Genomic DNA, 22,207 nt, shown 5'->3' with positions numbered 1-22,207 from the left:
AGCGCTGGCTGGCTAGTAGGCGGGAAGACTACAAAACTGCCGTTCGCTCGGCAGTCCCGCGGTCGCGAGTGAGGCCCGGGGCGCGAACGGTCCCTAGTTCAGAGTGCGGAATATGGCGGAGCTGGGTGCTTGTGGCGGTGGCGGTCCCGCTGGCGGCAACTACGAAGACGCGGGTGATGACCGCGTGTTCCAGGCGGCGTTGGAGGTGTTCGAGAAGTTGAAGGTGCCGCGGGACAGGGGAGCCACTCCACCGTGGGGAACCTGGCCGCGACCTTCCGTAGGCCTGCCTGGGCTCGCTGTGGTTGTTGGCTGCACCACCGGGTCACGGGCTTGGGTCCAGGGTGGCTTGTGGAGCATCTGTCTTTGCAGTTTGGGATTCCCTGGGTCTCAGACCTTTGCTCGTGCTGTCCCCACGGAACTCTGACTGCAAAATGGGATCTGGGAGCTCAGAGCAAGTGCAGACAGGGATCTCAAGGACCTTGGAGGGGGCTTGGGTTTGGGGGAGCAACAGGCAGAACGAACTGCCACCCTGCCAAGTCCGAGACCTTAAGTCCAGTGTGGGATGTGGCAGTGAGAAGCGGGCCCTCTGAAGTAAAAGCTATCCTAGGATGATGGTCTCAGCAGGCTCAGGATTCTCTCTCACTGCCCTTTGGCCATGATCTTAGTCTCTAACCCACCCTTAGGCATCACTCCTAGCTCCATGGCCACAGGCCCAGAACAGGTACATCAAAATAAAAGAGAAACTGATTGAGAAGGGGAGGGGATGGGATGGAGAATGGAGTTTCAAAGGGGAAACTGGGGGAAAGGAGGGCATTACCATGGGATATTGTTTACAATCATGGAAGTTGTTAATAAAAAAATAGATAAAAAAGTGATAGGGTTATAAGCGATTGGGGGGGTAAGGATGAGGGTCTTGGACTTTTGACAAGAAGGAAGGACAGTCCAAGGGGTATTACGGGCAGGATGGTGGGAGATGTGTGTGTAGGAAGGGGGTTCTGAGCGCATGTAGACTCTGCAGTGCCCCCTCTGCCATGATTGGCTTCCCAATGCTTCTGATTTGCCTTTTCTTAGCGCATAAACTGCCCTTTCCTCGATGGTCTGTACATCAGTGAACCCAAAACGATTCAGGAACTACTGTGTCGGCCTTCCAAGTACCGGCTGGACATACTGGAATGGATGTGTGTACGGTAATGCAGTGCTCCATTGTTTTTCCCACTTCCCAGGGCTACCCCCATACTACCAGCTCACCTGGGGGAGATGGGCTGTGTCCCTTCAGATTGTTTCATAACCCAGCCTGCTCCAGGGGAGCAACTGGTTAGTTAATAGTGCTGGCTGTGGAGTCATGCCAAAGATGGTGGTAAGATGGCCCCCAGCAGTGCAAGATGGACTTTAGTGAAAGCTCTTCCTGTATCAGGCAACCTGGGCTTTGGAGTATGTTGAAGGATTTGCTGTTGTCCAGGCTCATTGAGCAGTACTTACTGTCTGCTCCATTGGCACCTTATGGTTAGGGACATTGCCCAGAAACCCAGCAACAGAGAGCAGCCTTCTAGATTGTTGCCCCTCTTCTTCTGTACCCCAGTTCGCATAGAACATAGGTTTGTCTTAGTGCATTGCTAAAGCAGATGGTGCAGCCGAATTACTGTGGCTCAGTCCTGACTCTGCTATAGTCTTGGGGCATTCATGGCCTCAGGGAAAGAACAATGAGCCCTTTCCAGTCACCCTGTCCTTTTGTCCCCCACTGGCTCAGCAGGCCCATGGTGCTGGGTCATGTTCTCTGGGAGGACCTCAGAGCCAATCCAGGCATGGAGTTCAGGGCTGGACAAGCCTCTCCCACCATTAGGCATGCCTTGGTACTGAAGGACTTGTCCTTGCAGTTGTGAGTGGGATGAGTTCTGCTCAGCTCGTAGCTCTCCCAAGGCCAGAGGCTTCCTGAGGAGCCTCACTGTGCTTATCTGTGTCAAGGCCAGAGCTGAACAACTGAGTGAACACAGCCTCTTCCATAGTAAGATCCTACAAATGGCTTAAAGCAGGTCTCAGCAGGGTGTTTTTTGTAAAGGGCCAGATGCTGTGGTTCTCTCTTGCCCCACTCAGTCCTTTTTCAAAAATCAAAACTTAGTTCCTACTGTGAGCTAGCCTCTGCTTTCAACTGTAAATTAGGTTTTTATTTTTATGTTTTTCATATACACATGTGTGTGTGTGTGTATGCATGCATGTACATGCACATGTATGTCAGGGTGTGTATGGAGGTCAGAGGACAACTTTGGGTGTTGTTCCTAGATTTTTACATTGTTTGAGTCAGGATCTCACAGTGTTTACCACTGAGTTAGCCAGGCTAGCTTCCAGGAGATTCTCCTGTCTTTGCCTCCCTTCTCACCATAGGCATGCTGCTGTTACAGTTGTTCACCACAGCATCTAGCTCTTACATGAGTTACAGGGATCTGAACTCATAGACAGCCACACTTGTGTGAATCAAGCACTTTATCCACTGAGCCATCTCCCAGGCCCTAAATTAAGCTTTTTGAAAAAAGGTAATAATACCCTGTTTTGGAAGAGCCCAGCATTAGTGTTTACTAATAGTAGACACCATTGTCCCATCTTCATACACTCAACGCCCACCGTTTTTGTGTTAATCACTGCCCAGAAATGCACTAGGTCCCAGATATACTGAAAGGGAAGCTGACTCCTGGCCCAACCAGGTTGCGCTTCAGGAGGCCAGAGCCAAATGGAAAGAATAGGGTCACCAAGGTTGCTGTCAGGTTTACTAGGTCTGGCTGGGTTTAGTAGGAGTGATTCAAGTGTGCTGGGCCGGGTGGGAAGGCAGTGCCCCACAAGAGGTGTCTACCAAGGCCAAGGCCTCAGGCTCCAAGCTCTTCCATAACGGCTGTGCTCTTTGTTTGTATACACATTTCTCTTTTCTTGTGAGGATTTTCACTTTAGTATTAGCATTTCCACTTCTGAGAGAAATTTTCTGCAGTATTCTCCCCTAATGATTGATGATGAAATTAGCCATTTGAAGTGACCTTTCGATGCCATTTAGCAAATGCATTGGCAGCTCACTGTTTAGAGGGTGGGTACTGAGCGGTGGTGAGGAGTTACGTATCTGATTGACTTTGCTTTTTCCCTACAGGGTCTGTCCCATCTTGCAGGACAAGTTCAACTCACTAAAAGGAGCCCCAGTGGAGGTAAAGATTCAAGGTAGGTCTCCTTATGGAGGTTTGGAATTTGCTGGTAAATTCTGGCCAATTCTTAAAGTTGCATGTATTTATTTACAAGCAGAGAGAATAGAGAGAAGTGAGTCAGAGATGGTGGGGAGAGAATGGGAGCATTACGGACTCCAGCTGCTGCAAATGAACCCCAGATGCATGCGCCACTTTGTACATCTGGCTTTATGTGGGTACTGGGGAATAAAATTAGGCTCATTAGGCTTTGCAGGCAAGCGCCTTAACCACAAAGCTATCCCTCCAGCCAAATTCTGGACAATTCTAAGCTAGATCACAGCCTTCTTACCAAGCTGTGATTTTTCCACTGGATGATAATTTCATCTGGATGGTACATACCCTGCAGATATTGATAGATCTTTCTAGAACTGAGGTGTCCAGAGAGGACAGAGACTCTTCATGGGAATCATAATTCATTGGTCCACTGTAGCACTCGTGGGTGGTTCTCTTTGATGTCATCAGGGGCCTATCTCCCTGTGTCAGCACTGCATGCACGCTGCCCATGTAGCATTTCTGAGAGCATCTGCTCTCTAACAGCTTGTCTTGTAACTTCTTTTGTTTGATGATTTCTTGCTGGAAACTGCCCTTAGCATGGTGTGAGTGTTAGATAAAAGTAAGCACAAGTGCCAGCTGTGAGTTTGTGGCTAGTTTTTTTTTTTCTTAAATATTCTATTTATTTATTTATTTGAGAGAGGCAGATCGAGAGAGAGAGAGAGAGAGAGAGAGAGAGAGAGAGAAGGAGAGAATGGGCATGCCAGGGTCTCTAGCTGCTGCAAATGAACAGTAGACGCATGCGCCACCTTGTGCATTTGGCTTATGTAGGGAATCGAACCTGGGTCCTTAGGCTTCACAGGCAAGTGCCTGAACTGCTAAGCCATCTCTCCAGACCAGTGGCTAGCTTTTGATGTTTCCAAAAGTCAGTAGAATTTCAGAGGCCAAGCTTCCCATAGGCCTGTGTGTGTTCTGACCATTGCCGAATGGACGGGCCTGGCGTTTGCCAAATCAGTTACCTGGAGAGTTATGTGGCTAAAGTGGGTCTTGGACCAACTGTCCCCTAATCCTATTGCTCCTGTGTTTTTATGCTGACGAGACACCCCAGAAGCTTGCAGAGCACACCTGCCATATGCACACAGGCTGACCTTGGCCTCCAGGCTATTCTTGCCCTGTCACAACTTTAGTTTCCTCTTCAGAAAAGGAGGGTTGAACACCCCAACATTGTCCACTTCCTTGAAGCATGTTGAGTGCTTGTCTGAGTGAAAGTGGGAGAAACCAGGACAGGTCGGGAGGGTTGAGGGTTCTTCTCAAACTTGGTTGACCTGGGATCTAGTATTTCAGGTGCTGGGAGTACAGCGGTGAATGCGACTCCCTCATGACATGTAGGTGTCACCCGGTGGATGACACAGGTGATGCACAAATAACACTGTAAACTTCTGTGCATGGGGTAGCAAAGTGGTGTCTGGAGGGGGGGAGTTGGAGGAAGGATGATCCTGTTGGAAAAAGATGGCAGGAAGGGACCCACAGCACGGGAGCAGCAAGTGCCCAAGGGCTTGGGGTGGGCTTGTGCCCAGCAGCTGAAGGAAGAGTGGGGAGAAGACGTGGCTGGAGTGGAAAGGACCGTGTGGGGTGAGGAGAGCGGGAGGAGATCAGATCAGAACAGGTTAGGCCTTGAAGAAAGGAAGGCTTTGTCCTTTGTTGGGTTCATTAGGCTCCCTGGGGCCCCTGTGGCAAGGATAGGAACACCTGGGCAGAGATAAGGACACCACACCAGCACAGCTTCTGTAGTGACTGATCCAGGTGAGAGATTCGGGCTGTATGGAAGAGGAATGCACTGGCCCAGTCCTAGATTCCCTGTGAGGAAGCCAGGCTTGAGGACCTGTGGTTAACTGCTGCGAGTGGGGCAGACTGGCCTGAGGTACACGGTGGCATCCGTGAAGCAGTTCAGGTCACAGAGAGCTTCTCATAGCTGCTCGGCTGGCTTCTTCCAGTGACCTCCCCGAGTGCCTGCCGCGCAAGGTGCGCCTGTTCCACACTGAGGCGCAGGGTGATCGCGGCCTGCCAGGGCATGCAGGCCACCCCAACACTGGATGGCGAGCGGGTGCGGTGCTGGCCTCAGGCTTTCTGCCCTTTGTCTTTATTCTGGATGGTTATTCACAAGATGCCCTGGAACATGTGGCTATGTATTTATTCCCTGTCCCACACAGGGGCTCCTCATCTGTAAAATATAGGCTAGCCTCACCTCCAAGGAACGCTGGCAAGATGGCAGGGGTGGATGCACTGAAAGACCTTTGGAGCATGGGAAAATATGGCCATGGGGTACTTTTGCTTTGGTCTTACACAGTCTCCGAGAGAGTGACATAAGGTGCATGTTGGAGGTCCCTTGACCTCTGGTGGCTTCTGTTCCATGTGTACGCGGCATGTGGGGAGTCCCTCATTCATTTCCAGGCCAGGAAGCTGGCATCCATAAAGAGGTAGTGACTGGGTTCAGGCCTCCCAGCAAGAAGCAGCCCTGACATCAGGGCTGTCCTTCTGCGCCCAGCCTGGCCTCCGCAGTGCTGCCCATTGATGTGCTCAAAGCACCCTTGTGGGAGAAAAGCCTCCCACCCAGTGAGCTCCCGAGTTTCTGGTGTCTTGCTCAGATTGGGTGGGTGTCTACGGTGACTGAGTCTTGCTTTTCTGGTGTATGGGGTACATGCAAATGCATGTTCCCATTCGGTATCCCATGGGCTCCCCTCTATTGGCTGGAGTGGAGCATTTGCTGGTGGCTTTCCATGGCTCTTCTGTCTCCTTTTGTTTGAGTTGGAATCTCTTACTGATCATGGAACCTGTCATTTTTTTTTCCACAAGCATTGGCGATTCCTCTGGTCTCTGCTCCCCTACAGGACTGGGTTTACATGTACATGGCCATGCCTAGCTGTCTATGTGGGTTCTGGGCATTGAACTTGAGTTGTGTGCCAGGTCTCTTCTGGCCCTCATGCTTATACAAGAAGTGCTTTTAATTGCTGATCCATGTATCCAGCCCAGTAACAGAGTCTTTCTGCTCCAACAGAGATGGTGAAACTGGGCAGTGATCTGATGATGTGTGCGCCAGATGACCAGGATCTTCTGATGGTGAGAGAAGGAGTGAATGCATTCTGTTCTGTGGGGTGTGCCTTCTGATCCCATGACTTCTAGGTGACTTTGGCCCCAGGACCAGCTGCATGCCTGGGAGGGCTGTTTCTCAAGACCTCCTTGGGTTAAGAACTACCTGGACTTTGTAGGGGAAGCAGACAAGGTGGGGGCAGCAGTGGAGGTAGAGGTACAGACAAATCTCTGGCTTGGAATGACCTGTTTTCTCTTGATGATGTCATACTCTCCTGGTATTATGGTTAGTGCATTGCATACCGGTGATTGTCACACTCACAAACACCAGACCATTGGTATTTGTTGTAGCCCCATTTCACAGAGGGGAGGGCTGACAGACACTCACTTGAGGCCACATGGTGGCAGAATCAGGTCTCAAACTAAGACCCCTGGCTCCTATATCCATGCTGCCCTCCATTTCCTGCTAACCTGAGGATTTCTTTTTTTTTTCTTTTTTTTCTCTTTTTTCTTTTTGGTTTTTCAAGGTGGGGTCTCACTTGGGCTCAGGCTAACAACTATGTAGTCTCAGGATGGCCTGGAACTCACAGCGATCCTCCTACCTCTGCCTCCCTAGTGCTGGGATTAAAGGCATGCACCACCACACCCGGCTTAACCTGAGGATTTCTGTATGGAGGGACCCTGATCCACCTCATAGTTAAGCCAAAGGAACCCCACTCTACCTTTAAAATGTCTACATTTTGAATAATGGTTGCCACCTTCTGACTGTTGTAGGTGCTACGGCTGTGGACATTGTGTATGGTGTGTGTATGTGTATGTGTACATGTGTGCAGATGCATATGCCCCACATGCACACATGTGGAAACCACAGGAGACTGTTGGGTGTCCTCTATTGCTCCTCTGGTGTATTTCCCTGACGCAGAGTCTCTTACAGAACGTGGAGGTGCCATTTTTCACTGACACTGGCTGACCAGTGAGCCCCGGTGACCTTCCCTTTTCTGCCTCCTCAGGACTGAGGTTGCATACATGCATGACTGGGCCCAGCTTTTTATGTAGGCACTGGGCATCAAGCGCTGGTCCACACGCTGTCACAGCCATTGCTCTAACCCACTGGCCATTTCAGCTTGTGTATATTTTTGACTGAAACTGTTGTCAGCTGTCTTGGGCATATGACCAGAAGTAGAATTTCTAGATATATTGTAACTCTGCTTTCAACTTTTAATTTTTAAATATTTTATTTTTATTTATTTATTTGACAGAGAAAGAGGGAGAGAGAGAATGGGCTCTCCAGGGCCTCCAGCCACTGCAAATGAACTCCAGACCCATGCACCCCCTTGTGCATCTGGCTAATGTGGGTCCTGGGGAATTGAACCTGGGTCCTTCGGCTTTACAGGCCAGCACCTTAACTGCTAAGCCATCCCTCCAGCCCATTTTTAAAAAATATTTTATTTTCATTTATTTATTTGACAGAGAAAGAGGGAGGGAGAGAGAATGTTTTCAACTTTTTGAAGAACTATTAGACTGTTTTCCAAGGGGACTGCACTCCATTGTACTGTTGAGTCTGTTGGTGAGGTGTTTTATTTTGTTTTTTTTTTTTCCCCTAAAGAACAGTTTTAGGTTCACAGTGGAGTTGAGCAGCAAGAGCAGAGAATCCCACGTGCCTCCTGCCCCCACATGCCTTGCCTCCATCACTGCCAGCATCCCTCCCCTGCCATCCCCTGTCTAGAAAGTTGCTTCATGGCTCTTGACCTGCCCAGGCTTCGTGGTCTTTGTTTCCTCCTCTCCATTGTTTATTTAAGCATTGTTTTAAAGTTGAAAGTCTCTGTCTATCATCAGCCATGTGTGAAATCCCAGCCCGACATCTAATGAGTGTCTTTGCTCATGCAAGTTAAGCTCTTTCAGGTCTGTGTGGCTTTTCTTGCCAGATGATGTGGATTGCATCCTGGACACTCTGGCCGTGCCTTGACTCTGGATCTTGTTAAGCTGTGTAGAGAGTGCCAAGTTGCCTATTCTAGCAGGTTCTCCTCTCCTTTCTTCTCTGGCCTGTGGTTCTACTGTCAGCTCCCCTCTTTTCCCAGCCAGTCCGACTGTGCTCCACCTCCTGGGACTGGGACCCAGGCCTTGGCCTCACCTCTGGCTTAGTTATCAATTGACACTCAGGTAGAGCAGGCCCAGGCTCTATTCAGAAATAGATTTGGAGGGCCGTTTGCTTCAGCTCTCTTCTCTGCCATCTCTCCAAGGCTTTCAAGTTCCATGGGGCTCCCTTTTCCTTCCTCTAGTTGTAAAGTAGCCACTCGCATTACTGTGCTTCAGTGGCAGAGAGGAAAAACTAGCAAGAGGATCGTTGGCTAGATGCTCAGTGCCACTGGTCCCGAGAGCAGCGCGAATCAGGACTGCAGCGGTATACGCTCTACACGTACCGGAACGGCTGCAGTTAAAAGAGGGAAAATACCGCGTGTTGGCAAGGATAAGGAGACGTAGGAACCCTTAACACATTGCTGGCAGGGACATGAAAAGGAGCAGCTACAGTAGAAGACAGTTTGACAATTCCACAGAAGCTTCAACACAGACTAATCATAAGACACACCACTTCCATTCCCAAGAAAAGGCTCAAGAGGCTTTGCAACCAAGTGCATGCCTAAACTGTGTGTGCATAGATGTGTCATCATAATGGTCCCGATGTAGAAATGCCCCAGGTGTCCATCAAGTGGTGAATGGGTGGAGTCATTTTCAATAATGAAAAAATTACTGTCGCATGCTACAACGTGAGTGAGCTTTGAGTATACTATGCTAACTGAAAGCAGGTAGATAGAAAAGGTCATATGTGATAGGGTTCCGTGAGCATGAAATGTCCAGAAGAGGAGCTTAGTGTCCCTTAGGGGCTGGGGGAGGAGCCATTGGGGAGTGACTGCCAGTGAGTCTGGACTTTGTTATGGAGGTGATAGAGGCATATTAAGATGTGACTGTGCTGATGGACACTTGACTGATTCTCCTTAGAAGGATGAATTCCATGGCTGGAAGGACAGTTCAACGAAAGGTAACAGTGCAGACACATGACGAGAGCATTTTGGAGAACAAGTGCAGAGGCACTGAGGTGGTCTGGGCTTGATGTGCCAAGAACTGCCAGCAGGCTGGCTAGGCTGGAGCAGAACGCAAGAGTGGGGCAGGGTATAGAGCTGAGTGGGGGGATTGTGCCAGCCTTTGTAGGCCAGGGGAAGCCTGAGAGCAGAGCGGCCCTGGCCACTGGGGAGCTTGGAGCTGAGGAACAGTGGTTTCTCTTTAGGACTGTAGTGACAGCTATGGTTAAGACATGAAGGTGGGGTGGGAGTGGTCAGTGGGAGACCTCTTGGCAGCCTGAAGCAGTGCCCAGGCCTATGAAGCTATTGGCTTGAGTGACAGTAGCAGTAGGGAACGTGGGAAAGTGGCTGGATTCGACTAGGCCCACTCGATTTGCTGTTTAGTGAGGGAGAGGAAGGAACAGGTGTCCTGGGGCATGGAAGGGTCTAAACCTTGGTAGATTTATTCTACAGGCCTCTCCAGAGTGCCCCTGTTGGGTTTGGCCCATTGTTGGGGAGCACAGAGACAGGTGGGGTATAGCCTAGTGACAGATTTCAGACCAGCCTGTGGGGGACTAGCAGAAGGGCCAATAAGGACCATTAGATCTTATAGGGACTGATCTTGGTGATTGAGAAGGGACCTGGGTGGGCCAGGGCTGTGGCTTTAGGGAACTCACAGATAGACACAGGCCAGGAATGCATGGGGGAGGCTATGCTGGCAGAACATGGAGCCAACCCTTCACTGGAGAGGGCATGATAGGCATGAGTGTCCTAGCTGAGGCCACTGGCCAGTGCATTGTGAGGTCCTGAGTGACAGCCACTCTGGTACCTTCTGTCTAGACAGTGTCCCACCTCCCACCCCAGGGCTGCCCTGCAGGTAGGTTCCTTGGGCACATGGGGAGTAAATGAAAGGAAGTAACAAGGTTCCAGCAGCCAGGGGTAGGTTGAGGGCATGGGCTGGAAGCTTTGGAGGCAGTGGTCAGATTGATTCCATCACATAGGCGGTAGGTAGCGGGATCTCTTGGGAACTGAGCTTTAGCACTGCTAAGTAGGAAACCATGCTACCCCCAAGTCCACTCTTCCCCAGGAGCCACCTGGCCCGTACTCTGAACCCATGCCTGTGTCAGGGGCTTTGGCTCCATACTGCTTGCAGGGTCACTTTGTAAGTTGCCGGCGGTGCTGGCTGAGTGTCTGCCTGCTGTTGTCTTCCTTAGAACGCTGTGTGCCGGGGCAGGCTGGCGAGGAGGCACACTGGGAAAGACAGGCCTCACTTCCTGGTGCCTCTGCTGACACAGCTTTCTCGAGTGGTCCAGGCCTTGCAGATCGTTTCTGGACAATCAGTGACTTTCTAGAAGGAAGCAAGCCCTGGGCTCCAATCTGGGCAGGTCTCCGCAGGCACCCCATTTCTTCTGGGTGGATGAGCAGCACAAGGTGCGCTGCTGTACCGAAGCCTGGGGCCTCCTTAGTGGAGCGTACCCACCCCTGCCTGGGAGCAGGCTACCTCCAGGCCTCATGCGCATGGTTGGCTTTGGCCATTCTTGGCTGGAAGGGTTCTGCTGAGGAGAAGAGGCCTTGGCATGGAGGTACCCTTGAGTAAGGGTCACCAGCAGGTCCCTGCAAGGTTCTGTTCCGTTAAGTGCTATTGCATGCCACTCACCTGCCCAATAAAGCTCTTCAGCTGACCACATGTCATACCTCATACTGCAGTGGTTTTGACAGTAGTTGGTACTTCCCAGTGTGTGTTCCCAAGCAAGGAGCACTTGATGACAGCAGTCTGAGGCCACAGTGCCTGAGACAGTTCAGGAGACTCTTGGGAGCGATCAGGGACAGGAAGAACAAATGGTGGGCCAGGACCCTTCTTTCCCCTGGCAAGGGGAAGGTGGGCGCTGGCCAGGCCTGGGTCTAGTAGCAAGTGTGTGTGGCTTTTCCTGCCAGGGCCACGCCCGTCCCGAGAAGCAGCTGCACTTCATGAACCAGTTGCTAGGCGTGGTGCAGAGCCTGGCCGTTGGATGCTCCGGTAGCTCCAGGTAAAGGTGGCAGCAGCCCAGCTGAGTGCCCTTGACAGCCCGTCTCGGTCTTAGCTATGGAGGTGGGGGGTTAGTGGGGAATACATCTCCAGTTGGGGTCTTTTGCGTCTCTGGTGGCAGCAGCTGGATATTGGTCCAGGGGCTAGTGGAAGTGCAAATTGAGACACCCCACTTTCTCGGGGGCTCCGCTGATTAGATTGACAAGGGATGGCTGTGTCCTCAGGATATTGGGTCCCTGCCTGGCATTCAGTCTGAAGGTGCACTGTGGGCCTTGGAGGAGTATGGCCCTTGAGCCTCCTCAGGTGGGCTGCAGTGGTTTGCAAAGCTGCCAGGCATTGGAGCTTGTGCCCCCTGCACTTTGGCCTGCTCTTTTTCTGCCTCTTTGCCAGACCGAGAGCTTGCTGGGCCAGTGCTTTGGCTGGCAGCAGTGCAGTCAAGGCCTGGCTTGCTTTTGTAGTGTGAAGGAGCCCTTTGAGAATGCCATGGAGAAGAATGAGGCCTTACTGGGAGAGCTCTTCTCCAGCCCCAACTTTCAGATGATCCTGAAGCCTGAGAGTGACCCGTGGCCGCCAGGCATGCAGCATGTTCTCAGCAAGCAAAGTGATAGCCTGCCCAAGTAAGGTGTCCTGCTCTGGTCCCTGTGCTGCCCCTGCTTGCCTTTGCCCAATAAGGCAGATCCTACAGGGGCCTACCGGCCCACAGCAACAGCAGCAGGGCGCTGGAAGTGTCCCTGCGTCTTTCCCTACAGGGCTGGTGCCTCTGCCCAGCCGCATGTGGAGAAGGTGGCTAACCTGACCAGGCAGCTGCAAGAGAGCATTTCCAAGCTACAGGCACTCCGGGAACAGGTAAGGAGTACCAGCTCCAGGGACTGTGGGACTTGGGTGGGAGCGACACTATGTCCTGGGCCAAGCGATGTCCCTGTGAGGCTTAAGTGAGATGGCAGGTGGTCAGTCCACGAGGATGGACAGGTGGGTGCCGAGGCTCTCTACACCAGTCAGAATGCTTCCCCCAAAAGGGAAAGGAGGTCTGGAGAGGTGGCTGAGCAGTTAAAGGCACTTGCTTGCAAAGTCTGACACCAGTACCCATGTGAGACCAGATGTACAGAGTAGCTCATGCATTTGATGCCTCCCCCTCCCCCACCCACCCACATCCTCAAATACTTTTTAAATAGTTTTTAATATTATTTATTTATTTATTCATTTATTTGAGAGAGAGAAAGGGAGGGGAGAGAGATAGAATGGGTGCACTGGGACCTTCAGCCATTGCAAATGAACTCCAGACGCGTGCGCCCCCTTGTGCATCTGGCTAACGTGGGTCCTAGGGAATCGAACTGGGAACCTTTGGCTTTGCAGGCAAACGCCTTAACCACTAAGCCATCTCTCCAGCCCAAATAAAATTTTAAAAAGGGAAAGGGCATGTCTCAATGTCAGTGTGCACCGAGCTTGAATTCCATGCCTCCGTGACCCTGTCATGCTTGGCCCTTGCGGCAGCCATTGGCTGAGCCTGTCTGGCTGCAGGGAGCCAAGCCCTGGTGAGCGTGTGCATCCACTCCGAGGCTTTGTGCAGTCCTTCCATCTCCTGCTTTGCTGAGGCTTGCTTTGTTGGCCCCCATGCTGTGCTGTGGAGACTAGCCAGGCAGGGCACCCTGAGGGGTCTTCCCTGTTGGCTTTGCAGTGCTTTGTACATCACAAAGCAGGATCCAACACCAGTACCGTGGACCAGAAGCTCCGGTTGGTCATCTCTGACTTCTACCAGCTCACCTTGGCCTTCCTGCAAGTCTTCGACAACGAGCTAGATGAGTGCTGCCAGCGCCCGAGCGCCACCCCGCAACCAAGTGGCCTTATTGTCCAAGCCGTGCATAAGGCTCTGTCTTCCTGTGGCCAAGTAAGACCCCCCCCATACCCCAAGAGCACAAGTGCCTGCCAGGCTCAGGCGGGGCCTCCACAGCCCCTGATGAGGGATGCAGAGGCTAGAAGGGGGCCTGGGATGGCTAGCCTTGGCTCCTTGAGCCAGTGCCATGGACCCCGGGCCTGAGACCTGTGGTGGATGGGGCAGACACTTGTAATGCCTTGGGGAGGGAGGTAATGAGAACTGATGTGGACATTGCCTTTCAGAGCCCCTCTGCCGAGGCTTGTGCATTATCATCTCTCCTCCCCTGAAGCAGTGTATGCATGGTCGGCATTGGTGTCTACTGACACATGACATCCTGGCCCCTAGCCTCCTGTGCCATGCCGGGTTCACTTTGTTTGCATATGCTGTCCAAACATGCCAAGGTGTCCTCAGTCTCGTGTCTGATGGAGCACTAGACCAGGCAGACAGACAAGAGACCTGCTGTGAAGGGCCACACTTGGAATTAGAGTTGCCTCTTTCCCTTGGCTCACTTCCTGTTGTGCGTGGGTGGGAGTCAAGAGTCACCTCTAGGCCAGACCGGCCTCCCTTAGTGCCCACATGTCCTCTCCTTCCCCACTAGCTGCTGAGAGCGATCATGGAGGCTGTGGCCACCTCGGAGGAAGCTGTGGAGATGGTGAAGAGGCAGCAAGGCGAGCCCATCCGTTGGGGCAGCAGCAGCTCTGGAGTGAGCCTAGGTATGAGGTCTGCGGCGAGCGCAGCCTTCTGGCACCCACTGAACTCGGGGCCCGCTCCACGTGAGCACCTCCTCTCCTTGTGCTCGGCCAGCTCTTAGTTTCCTGGTAGGAAATTGGGGTAACCCAGAGATGTGCAGAGGTAAAAATAAGAGAACAGCATGCTGGCAGCTCACAGGTGCTAGATATGAGTATCAGTTTCCTGATGTTCCTTTGCCTATTATCATTTTAATTTCTTCTTATATTTATGGTTTTGCTTTTGGATAGGAGCAAAATTAATCTGAATTTAATTTTTCAAAGATTTTTATTTATTTATTTGAGAGAGGGAGACAGAGAGAGAGTGACTGTGATGGTATGCCAGGACCCCTTACCACTACAATCAAACTCCAGATGAATGCACTGCTTTGTGCATCTGGGGAATCGAACCCAGGCCATCAGGTTTTGTAAGCAAGCGTCTTTAACCACTGAGTCATATCTCCAACCTCAATTTTAATTTATCAAAATATTTTATTTATTTATTTTTAGTTATTTATTTGACACAGAGAGAGAGAGAGGAGAGAGAGAGAATGGGTGTACCAGGGCCTCCAGCTGCTACAAATGAACTCCAGATGCATGCGCCATCTGGCTTACGTGGGTCCTGGGGAATTGAACCTGGGTCCTTTGGCTTTGCAGGCAAATGCCTTAACCACTAATTTAATTTTGATTAATCCCTTCTACTGACTGGTTTTTTGTTTTGAGGCAAGGTTTCTCTATGTAACCCAGGCTAACCTTGAACTTACATGTTCTCCTTGACAGCTTTCTTCTTTCAAAGTTGTCTTCTTTTTATTTATTTGAGACTGAGAGAAACAAGCAGGGGGTGGGGAAGGAGATAGAGAATGGGTGTGCCAGGGCCTCCAGCAGCTGCAAACGAACTCCAGACACATGTGCCACCTTGTGCATCTGGCTTACATGGGTCCTGGGGAATTAAACCTGGGTCCTTTGGTTTTGCAGGCAAACGCCTTAACCACTAAGCCATCTATCCAGCCCTCAAAGTTGTTTTCTATGATACATAGATACATTGCTGTATAGACCTGTAATTTATTTTCACTGTAGTAAAAATCATTCACTGTGTGCTTACATCATGATTTAATGATCCAGTGATAAAGCCACTAGTTTATTTTTTGTTGTTGTTTGTTTTCTAAGTCTGGGTTGAAAGAAATGATGTCCTGGTGTAGTCACACAAAAACTTAAATGATATTAATAAAGACTCTTACAGACAACAGGCTGGGAAGTCTAAGGCTTCTACCATCAGATTAAGTGTCTGAGGAGGCCTGCTTTGAGGGTCATAGATGGCAGTCTCGGTTTCTCACGTGGGGGAGGGGGCTAGTTAGCTCTTTAGGGGTAAAAAGAAGCTGAAGGGAGCTTTTTCCTCTCTTCCTGCCTCTCTTCCACTGGAGATCACATCTAGTGCTCATACACGCTCACCACATGGTCTACCCCTGTGATGTGCCCTAGCCCTACTCTATTAGCCTATATTAATTACCCATTTATTTTGGGATTATTGTTAGGATATATTAATTATACATTCATAATGGGTGTCATTTTGACATTGTTATACATGTATATGATGTATTTTGAACATATTAACCATATTACCTTCTATTTAAATTTTTTATTTTTATTTATTTATTTTAGTGACAGAGAGAGAGAGAGAGAGAGAGAGAGAAAGTTGGCGCACCAGGGCCACTAGCCACTGCAAACGAACTCCAGACACATGCGCCCCCTTGTGCATCTGGCTAACGTGGGTACTAGGGAATAACCAGGGTCCTTAGGCTTCACAAACATGCTCTTTAACTGCTAAGCCATCTCTACAGCCCACCTTCTCTTTTTTTTAAAAAAATGATTTATTTATTTATTTATTAGAGACAGAGAGAAAGAGAGAGAATGGGCACGCCAGGGCCTCCAGCCACTGCAAACGAACTCCAGACACATGTGTACCCTTGTGCATCTGGCTTACGTGGGTCCTGGGGAATCAAACCTGAGTTTTTGGCTTCGCAGGTATGCTCCTTAACTGCTAAGCCATCTCTCCAGCCCCCCCCCCGCCCGTATTATAGTCTCTTATCTTAGTCCCCGTTAGTCTTCCTCCAATTAGTTCACCTAATGTTTTCATGTCATTTTTTTTTTTTTGAGCTAACACAGTGAACCACATTAGGGTTGCTTACAGGAGCATGGGTCCAAGCCCTATTTTAGTAATGACTTTACTGAGCTACAATTCATATAACATACAATTCACCCTGTTAACAGTGCATAATCCAGTTTTTAGTATATTTACTGAGTGTACAGCCATCAGTGCCAAGTCCAGAATATTTTTATTACCTCAGAAAGAAGCCCTATTGGAATAGCAGTCATTTCCCATTCTCCCACAGCTCCTAACAATCACTGATCCTCTGTGGATTTGCCTTTTCTGATCACTTTCCTATAAATGGAACCATACGGTTCACGGCCCTTTTTGTCAGTCTCTTCCCTTAAGCTTACTGGCTGATAGGGATATGCTGGGGTTTTGTTTGTTTGCTTTGTTTTTTTCCAGGTAGGGTCTCACTCTAGCTCAGGCTGACCTGGAGTTCACTATATAGTCTCAGGGTGACCTCAAACTGACTGTGATCCTCCTACCTCTGCCTCCCGAGTGCTGGGATTAAAGGCGTGCACCACCACGCCTGGCCCGGGATATGCTATGTTTTTATTCATTCATCTATATGAAGACATGTGGTTTGTTTCTTCTTTTTAGTGCTGTTAATAGTGCTACTAGATTATTGATGTGAACATGTCTTTAATTTATTTGGGTGATTACCTGAAGTGAAATTGCTGGGCCATATGGTGGCTTCACGTTTAACTCATTGAAAAACTGACTGCTAGAGTCCGTTTTCTCTCTTATATCAACTTCATATCTTTTGATTGAGGGGTTTTTTGTTTGTTTCTTTGTTTTTGTTTTTGTTTTTTTGAGGTAGGGTTTGGCTGACCTGGAATTCATTCTTTATTCTCAGGGTGGCTTCAAACTCAGTTAATCCTCCTACCTCAGCCAACCAAGTGCTGGGATTAAAGGCATGTGCCACTACACCCAGCTTTTGACCAAGGTTTTAATCTATTTATACTTAAAATAATTAATGAGATAGTAGGATTTGCATCTGCCATCTTGCTCTTTGTAATTCTTAGATTTTTATTTCATCTTCTGTTACTTTTTTGGTGTTGAGTAGATATTTTCTAGCATGTCATTTTAATTCTATCATTGTTCCCTTAACTCTGTTTTCTTCTTTTCTTAAGGGTAGCTCTTGGGATTCCGGCTAATGATTTAGAACAAGTTACAAGTTACAAGTGCCAAATTACAAACACTTGCTCTAATATTACTTCTTTCTCCTTTCCTGTGACCTACTATTATTCTGTAAGTTGCAGTTTAATATATTGTATTGCCATCAGCATGGATTATAATTACTTCACTCGTTACCCTTTCAGATAGAAAAAAAAGACATACAAACAAAAATATTTTTGTACCCACTTTCATATTTACCTGAGTGGTTACCTTTATTGACCTTCTTTTTTTTGTTTCTTTACTCTTTGATGAAGGATCTTGTTATATAGTCCTGGCTGGTTTTAAACTTGAAAAGATCTTCCTACCTCAGCCTCTTAAGTGCTGGGATTACAAGTGTTTGTCACCACACATGGCTTTGGAGCTCTTTATTGATGTGGATTGAAGTCACTCTCTAATGTTCTTTCATTTCAGCCTGGAGGACTACCATTAGTATTTGTGTAGAGAAGGTGACATTCTCCCTCAGTTTGTAATGGCTTGGGAATGTCTTGCTTTCTCCTTTGTTACTGAAGGATGGCTTTAATAATATAGGATTCTTGACTGACATTTAGTTTCTTTCATACTTTGATTATGTTGTGCCATTGTCATTTGGCCTTCATACCTTCTGGAACTAACTTGTGATCTTTTTGAGGACTCTGTAGGTGGTGAGTGTCTTCATCTTCTGCTTCTTATTTTGTTGCTCTCTGGCCTTTAACAGTTTGGCCACCTTGGAGTTGCTTACATTTGTTGCTCTTTGGATTTTGAGATGTGTGCATGCATACCTTGCTTCAACAAGCAAACAGTGGACAACTCTTCCTTCTCTTTAACTCCTGGCTGGCTCAGAGCCCCAGAGTATACCAGTGGGAGGATTCAAAGCCTTCTGAGGATTCTCCTGAGCCATCTTCTGGGGTTCCCAAGACTTTGGCCGACCTTTTCAGATCCTATGTGGACCACTCGGTCCTCAGTCTTTCCTTCCAAGCTTTGTGATTAGTACGTGGCTCGCCCTGTTGCTCACTGCACTGCCTCTGTGAGCAGCAGCAGAAGTACTTACTAGTCAAATGGTTTGCAGTTACCGCCCACTGCTGGACCACAGCCGAGCACAGCAGCTCAGGGGAGGAACGGGTTTATTTCAGGCTTACAGAATCCAGGGGAAGCTCCATCATGGTAGGAGAAGCTGGCCCACTTCTCATACATCCACAGCAGAGGGAGAGAGAGAGAGAGACGGGGCCGGGGGGTGGGGGTGGGGGGAGAAAACCAGTGAGCACAAACAGCCATATCTCTCACTCACCTAGTAAGGCTGGACTCAGAATCTGTTCCCAGTGACATAACTCCTCCAGCAGGGTTCTGCCCACTGAAGATTGAAGTAGGAAGCTTAATCAATAGTACCTGAGTCTGGACTGGAGAGATGACTTAGCAATTACAGCACTTGCCTGCAAAGCCTAAGGACCCAGGTTCAGTTCCCTACTACCCATGTAAGCCAGATGCCCAAGGTGGTGTATGTATCTCAAGTTTGTTGTGGCTGGAGGCCCTGGTGTGCTCATTCTCTCTGTGTCTGCCTCTTCCTCAATCAATCTCTCTCTGTGTCAAATAAATGAATAAATACAATATATTTAAAGAATACCTGAGTCTGTGAGGGACATATATTCACATTCCAAGCACCACAAATGGTTTTCACTGATGTGTTCCTAAGTAGTGACTGGAGATCTCGTAGCCTCTGAGCCACCTCCCTTTGAGGACTTCTTTCTGCTGTCTGGGGATGGAACCTGGGGCCTCACACATTGTTACACAAGTGCTTTGCCACTGAGCTATTATCCCTAGGCCCTATTTTTACTGTTTATTTTGAGACAGTTTCATAAGTTGTTTGGGTTGGCCTTGAACTTGAGATCCTCTCATCTCAACCTCCTGACTAGCTGAGATTACATAACTAGGATTATAGACCTTTGTCACCAGGCCCTGCTTTGGACGGTCTGACTGCTGGCCTTCTCAGTGCTCTTGGCCCTGGCACACACCTGCCACGTGTATACCTCACGCTCAGTAGTCTTGCCTCACTGATTGAGCTGCAAGAAAATTCTCCATTTTAAAGTTTATTATAGCATGTATCCTAATAACCACTGTCACTGTGGTGCTCATTGCCATGTATATAATTGCTATTAATAAATTGTTTGTAATCCATGCTATTATTACTGTAATAACGATCATTAATCGTCTTAGCAGTGTACCATCTCACCAGTGATGAGGCCATACTAGCACTGGTGGCAGGCCTGGCAGTGTGGGCTGAGGACTGCCCCGCTTTGGCTCCCAGTGTCATCAGCACTGTGATTGCAAGGGAAGCAGGGCCTCACCTGGGACTCCAGACTCAGCTCTTGTCAGTATGGCTTCTTAATTTGCTTTGAGACAAATTCTTAGGCACTTGACATGCCCAGAGACCAAGCATCAAATCCACTCCAGATCCACTTTACCTGTTGTTTCCTACCTGACGTATTGCAGGCTTTGGTCTCTATGAGCATCTCAAGCTACAGTCTCCGTTCTCCTCGGGAATGCTGTGTTTCCTGTGCTGTTTCCCCTCCCACTGATCTGGGTGCTAGCAGCCAAGCTGCGTTTGTGACATGTCCTCCTAGAGCAGCAAGAGAGAGGCTCCTGTGAAGGGTTCAGTGTGCCTTGTATGAATGGGTGCTACTATAAAAATACCCATGCCTTTAGAGGACATAATGGCCTTGTCAGAGCTGAAAATAGGGGTGGGCTTGTGTGGCACCCGCACATGAGGAGAGAGGTTAACATGTGTGGAAGGGAGGAAGTGAATGGGTATGATTCACTAAGGCAGTGTGACAAGGCAGCTCAAGGGAGCAGCGGAGGTGGGTGCTCTGCCTGGTGGAACTGACTGACTAACCACTGGTTCCAAGGCCTAGTGGCTGCCCTGGAAGATGTAGCAGGTGTATAGAGGTGGCGCAGCTGTGGAGGCAGCCTGTTCTGTGGGGAGAGTGGTGCAGAGAACAAGGAATTCCGCTTCCTGTGTTGTTCCTGCCAGCCCCTCTGATGCGCACCTCTCCTGGCCTCAAAGGGTCCACCTCGGGAGGGCTGATCCATCTCTTGTGCACTAACTCTGAGTCTGCCCATCACCCTACACGGCCCTGCACAGAGCCCTATACAGGAAGAGCTAGACCCCCATAGCAACAAATGGGGGCACCAGGCTCCCCCCCCACACACACAGAGGCTCTTGGAAATGCTATGAGAGAAGAGCTAGATTCACAGGAAATTGGTCTGGAGAGCGTCCAAACAGCGTGACCATCCAAACTACTAAGAACCCAGCAGTGAGGAAAGGCCGAGCGCACAGTGGCGCAGGAGGCTGGGGACAGAGAGAAGAGCCTGGCAAGTAAGCGTGAGCTAAGTGACAGCGCAGTCAGAACCACAGAAGCAGAACTGAAGGCCCAGAGCAGGGGGACCCAGCCTGCTGCCACTGCAGGCCCAGGGCACTCAGCTAGCGCTTCAAGAAAGCAAGCCAGTGTGGCCTCAAGAACAGCCCTGGGGAGTGCTGGGGCCGTCAGTTCCAGGCAGGCCTCATGTCAGGTGAAAGCGTGTGAGGTGCTGGGCTGGTAGCTCAGGATGGCGTGGGACCTGGGGCAGATACCACCCAAAGGAAGGACAGCCCTGAGCCTTGGAAATGCCATCTGCAGAGAGACCTGGATGGCCATAGGAAACCTCAAGAGGGGGCAAGTGGAGAGAGGTTCCTCTGGGTGTCATTCAGGGGACACCCCATGAGTTCTGAACTCCAGAACCATCCTTAAGGTGGGCAAAAGATGACAACTTTGGGCTATCCCTGGACCAAACGTCAGTGTTACAGAGCTTGACATTTGAAAGGCTCAGTGGGGCTCTGGAAGGGGAGGGGACAGCTAGGCCTGGTGCAGGGCCTTGTCCTCTTCCTCCTGATGAGAAGCCAGGAGGGGTCATCAAACTGGTAGAGGAGGGAGCAGGTCTGCATCTACGTGAGGAACACCTAACCTGGCAAGCCTGTGATGCCAGCACTCCAGAGCTGAGGCAAGATCATGAGTTCCCAGCCAGCCTGGGCTGCAGAACAAGATCTTGCCTCAAAACACAGAATAGGAAATCCCAAAAGAAGAACCAAACTGTGAAGTGAAAGTCCTTGTCTTGTCTGGGCCTCTGGAGGTGGCTGCCCTTACAGGTTGTATCCACACTCCCCAGAATGCTGGAAGCTCTGGGCATAGCAGTTGCCTCCAGGGGCAGGGGCAGGGGCAGGGGTACGACTTGGTGGTACTCGGCAGCTAAGGTCTTGGGGCTGCTATGATGTTACCCTAGTATGTACATGCCGTTTGTCGATTAAAATGGAGCCTACCATACAAATAAAGCAATCCCTAGTCTCTGAGGTGGCAGGCACTTGGCCCGATCTGAGCCTCACCCCCCCCTTAGTAGCTCTCCAACTCATCAGTTTCTGAGGTGCACTGGAAGTTGGACCCCCGGTCTTTGAGCCCCCTGAAGACCAGGTATATGTGAACGGGTCCCCCTTGCCACCTGGTCATGCCCAGGACCTGAAGACAATGGGGAGTACAGGGGTGTCTGGTATAAACTGCCAGTCTGCCTCCTTCAGTTCGCAAAGCTCTAGACTTACTCTGCTATTTGTGTTTTTCTGTCCTGTGCAGCTGCCAAGATCGATGAAGTGGCACAGAAGTACAGGCTCTTCACCGAAGCTCTGAACAGAGGCCCAAGATAGTGGGAGCCTGTCCTGGGCGGCTCTGCACCTGCTGGTGCCACCGGCTTAGAGAAGGGAGGGAAGGGGGCGGGAGCAGGCGCACAGGTAGGCAGGACTCTGCACCGTGGAAGTAAAGAAACCTCGTGCTCTGAGACGGTCCCTCCAGCTGCTGTCTCTTTCTGCGAGTCGCTCTCCTCGCCGGCCTGGGTTGCTCAGCCTCCCTTC

At 49.9% G+C, this 22,207-nt stretch overlaps 1 protein-coding gene across 1 annotated transcript; it reads left to right on the top strand.

Moving 5' to 3' along the window:
* Haus7 (HAUS augmin like complex subunit 7) lies at positions 1-22,136 on the top strand. Its single transcript, XM_004672050.2, has 10 exons — positions 1-223; positions 1,072-1,187; positions 3,128-3,195; positions 6,265-6,326; positions 11,288-11,379; positions 11,837-11,995; positions 12,128-12,224; positions 13,054-13,263; positions 13,850-13,964; positions 21,933-22,136. The coding sequence occupies exons 1-10, from the start codon at positions 113-115 to the stop codon at positions 22,001-22,003; spliced, it is 1,101 nt and encodes a 366-aa protein (XP_004672107.1). The 5' UTR covers positions 1-112; the 3' UTR covers positions 22,004-22,136.
* Positions 22,137-22,207: the final 71 nt, after the last annotated feature.

The sequence above is a fragment of the Jaculus jaculus genome, chromosome X (genome assembly GCF_020740685.1).
Source record: "Jaculus jaculus isolate mJacJac1 chromosome X, mJacJac1.mat.Y.cur, whole genome shotgun sequence".
Lineage (NCBI taxonomy): Eukaryota > Metazoa > Chordata > Mammalia > Rodentia > Dipodidae > Jaculus > Jaculus jaculus.
This window is presented reverse-complemented; position numbering and strand designations above follow the sequence as displayed.

Excerpts from the sequence above, each read along its gene's own strand:
- Haus7 (XM_004672050.2), top strand. The coding sequence starts at position 113 with ATGGCGGAGCTGGGTGCTTGTGGCGGTGGCGGTCCCGCTGGCGGCAAC. Across the intron at positions 224-1,071 it reads AGGTGTTCGAGAAGTTGAAG|CGCATAAACTGCCCTTTCCT; the intron begins GTGCCGCGGGAC and ends GCCTTTTCTTAG. Across the intron at positions 11,380-11,836 it reads GGATGCTCCGGTAGCTCCAG|TGTGAAGGAGCCCTTTGAGA; the intron begins GTAAAGGTGGCA and ends TTGCTTTTGTAG.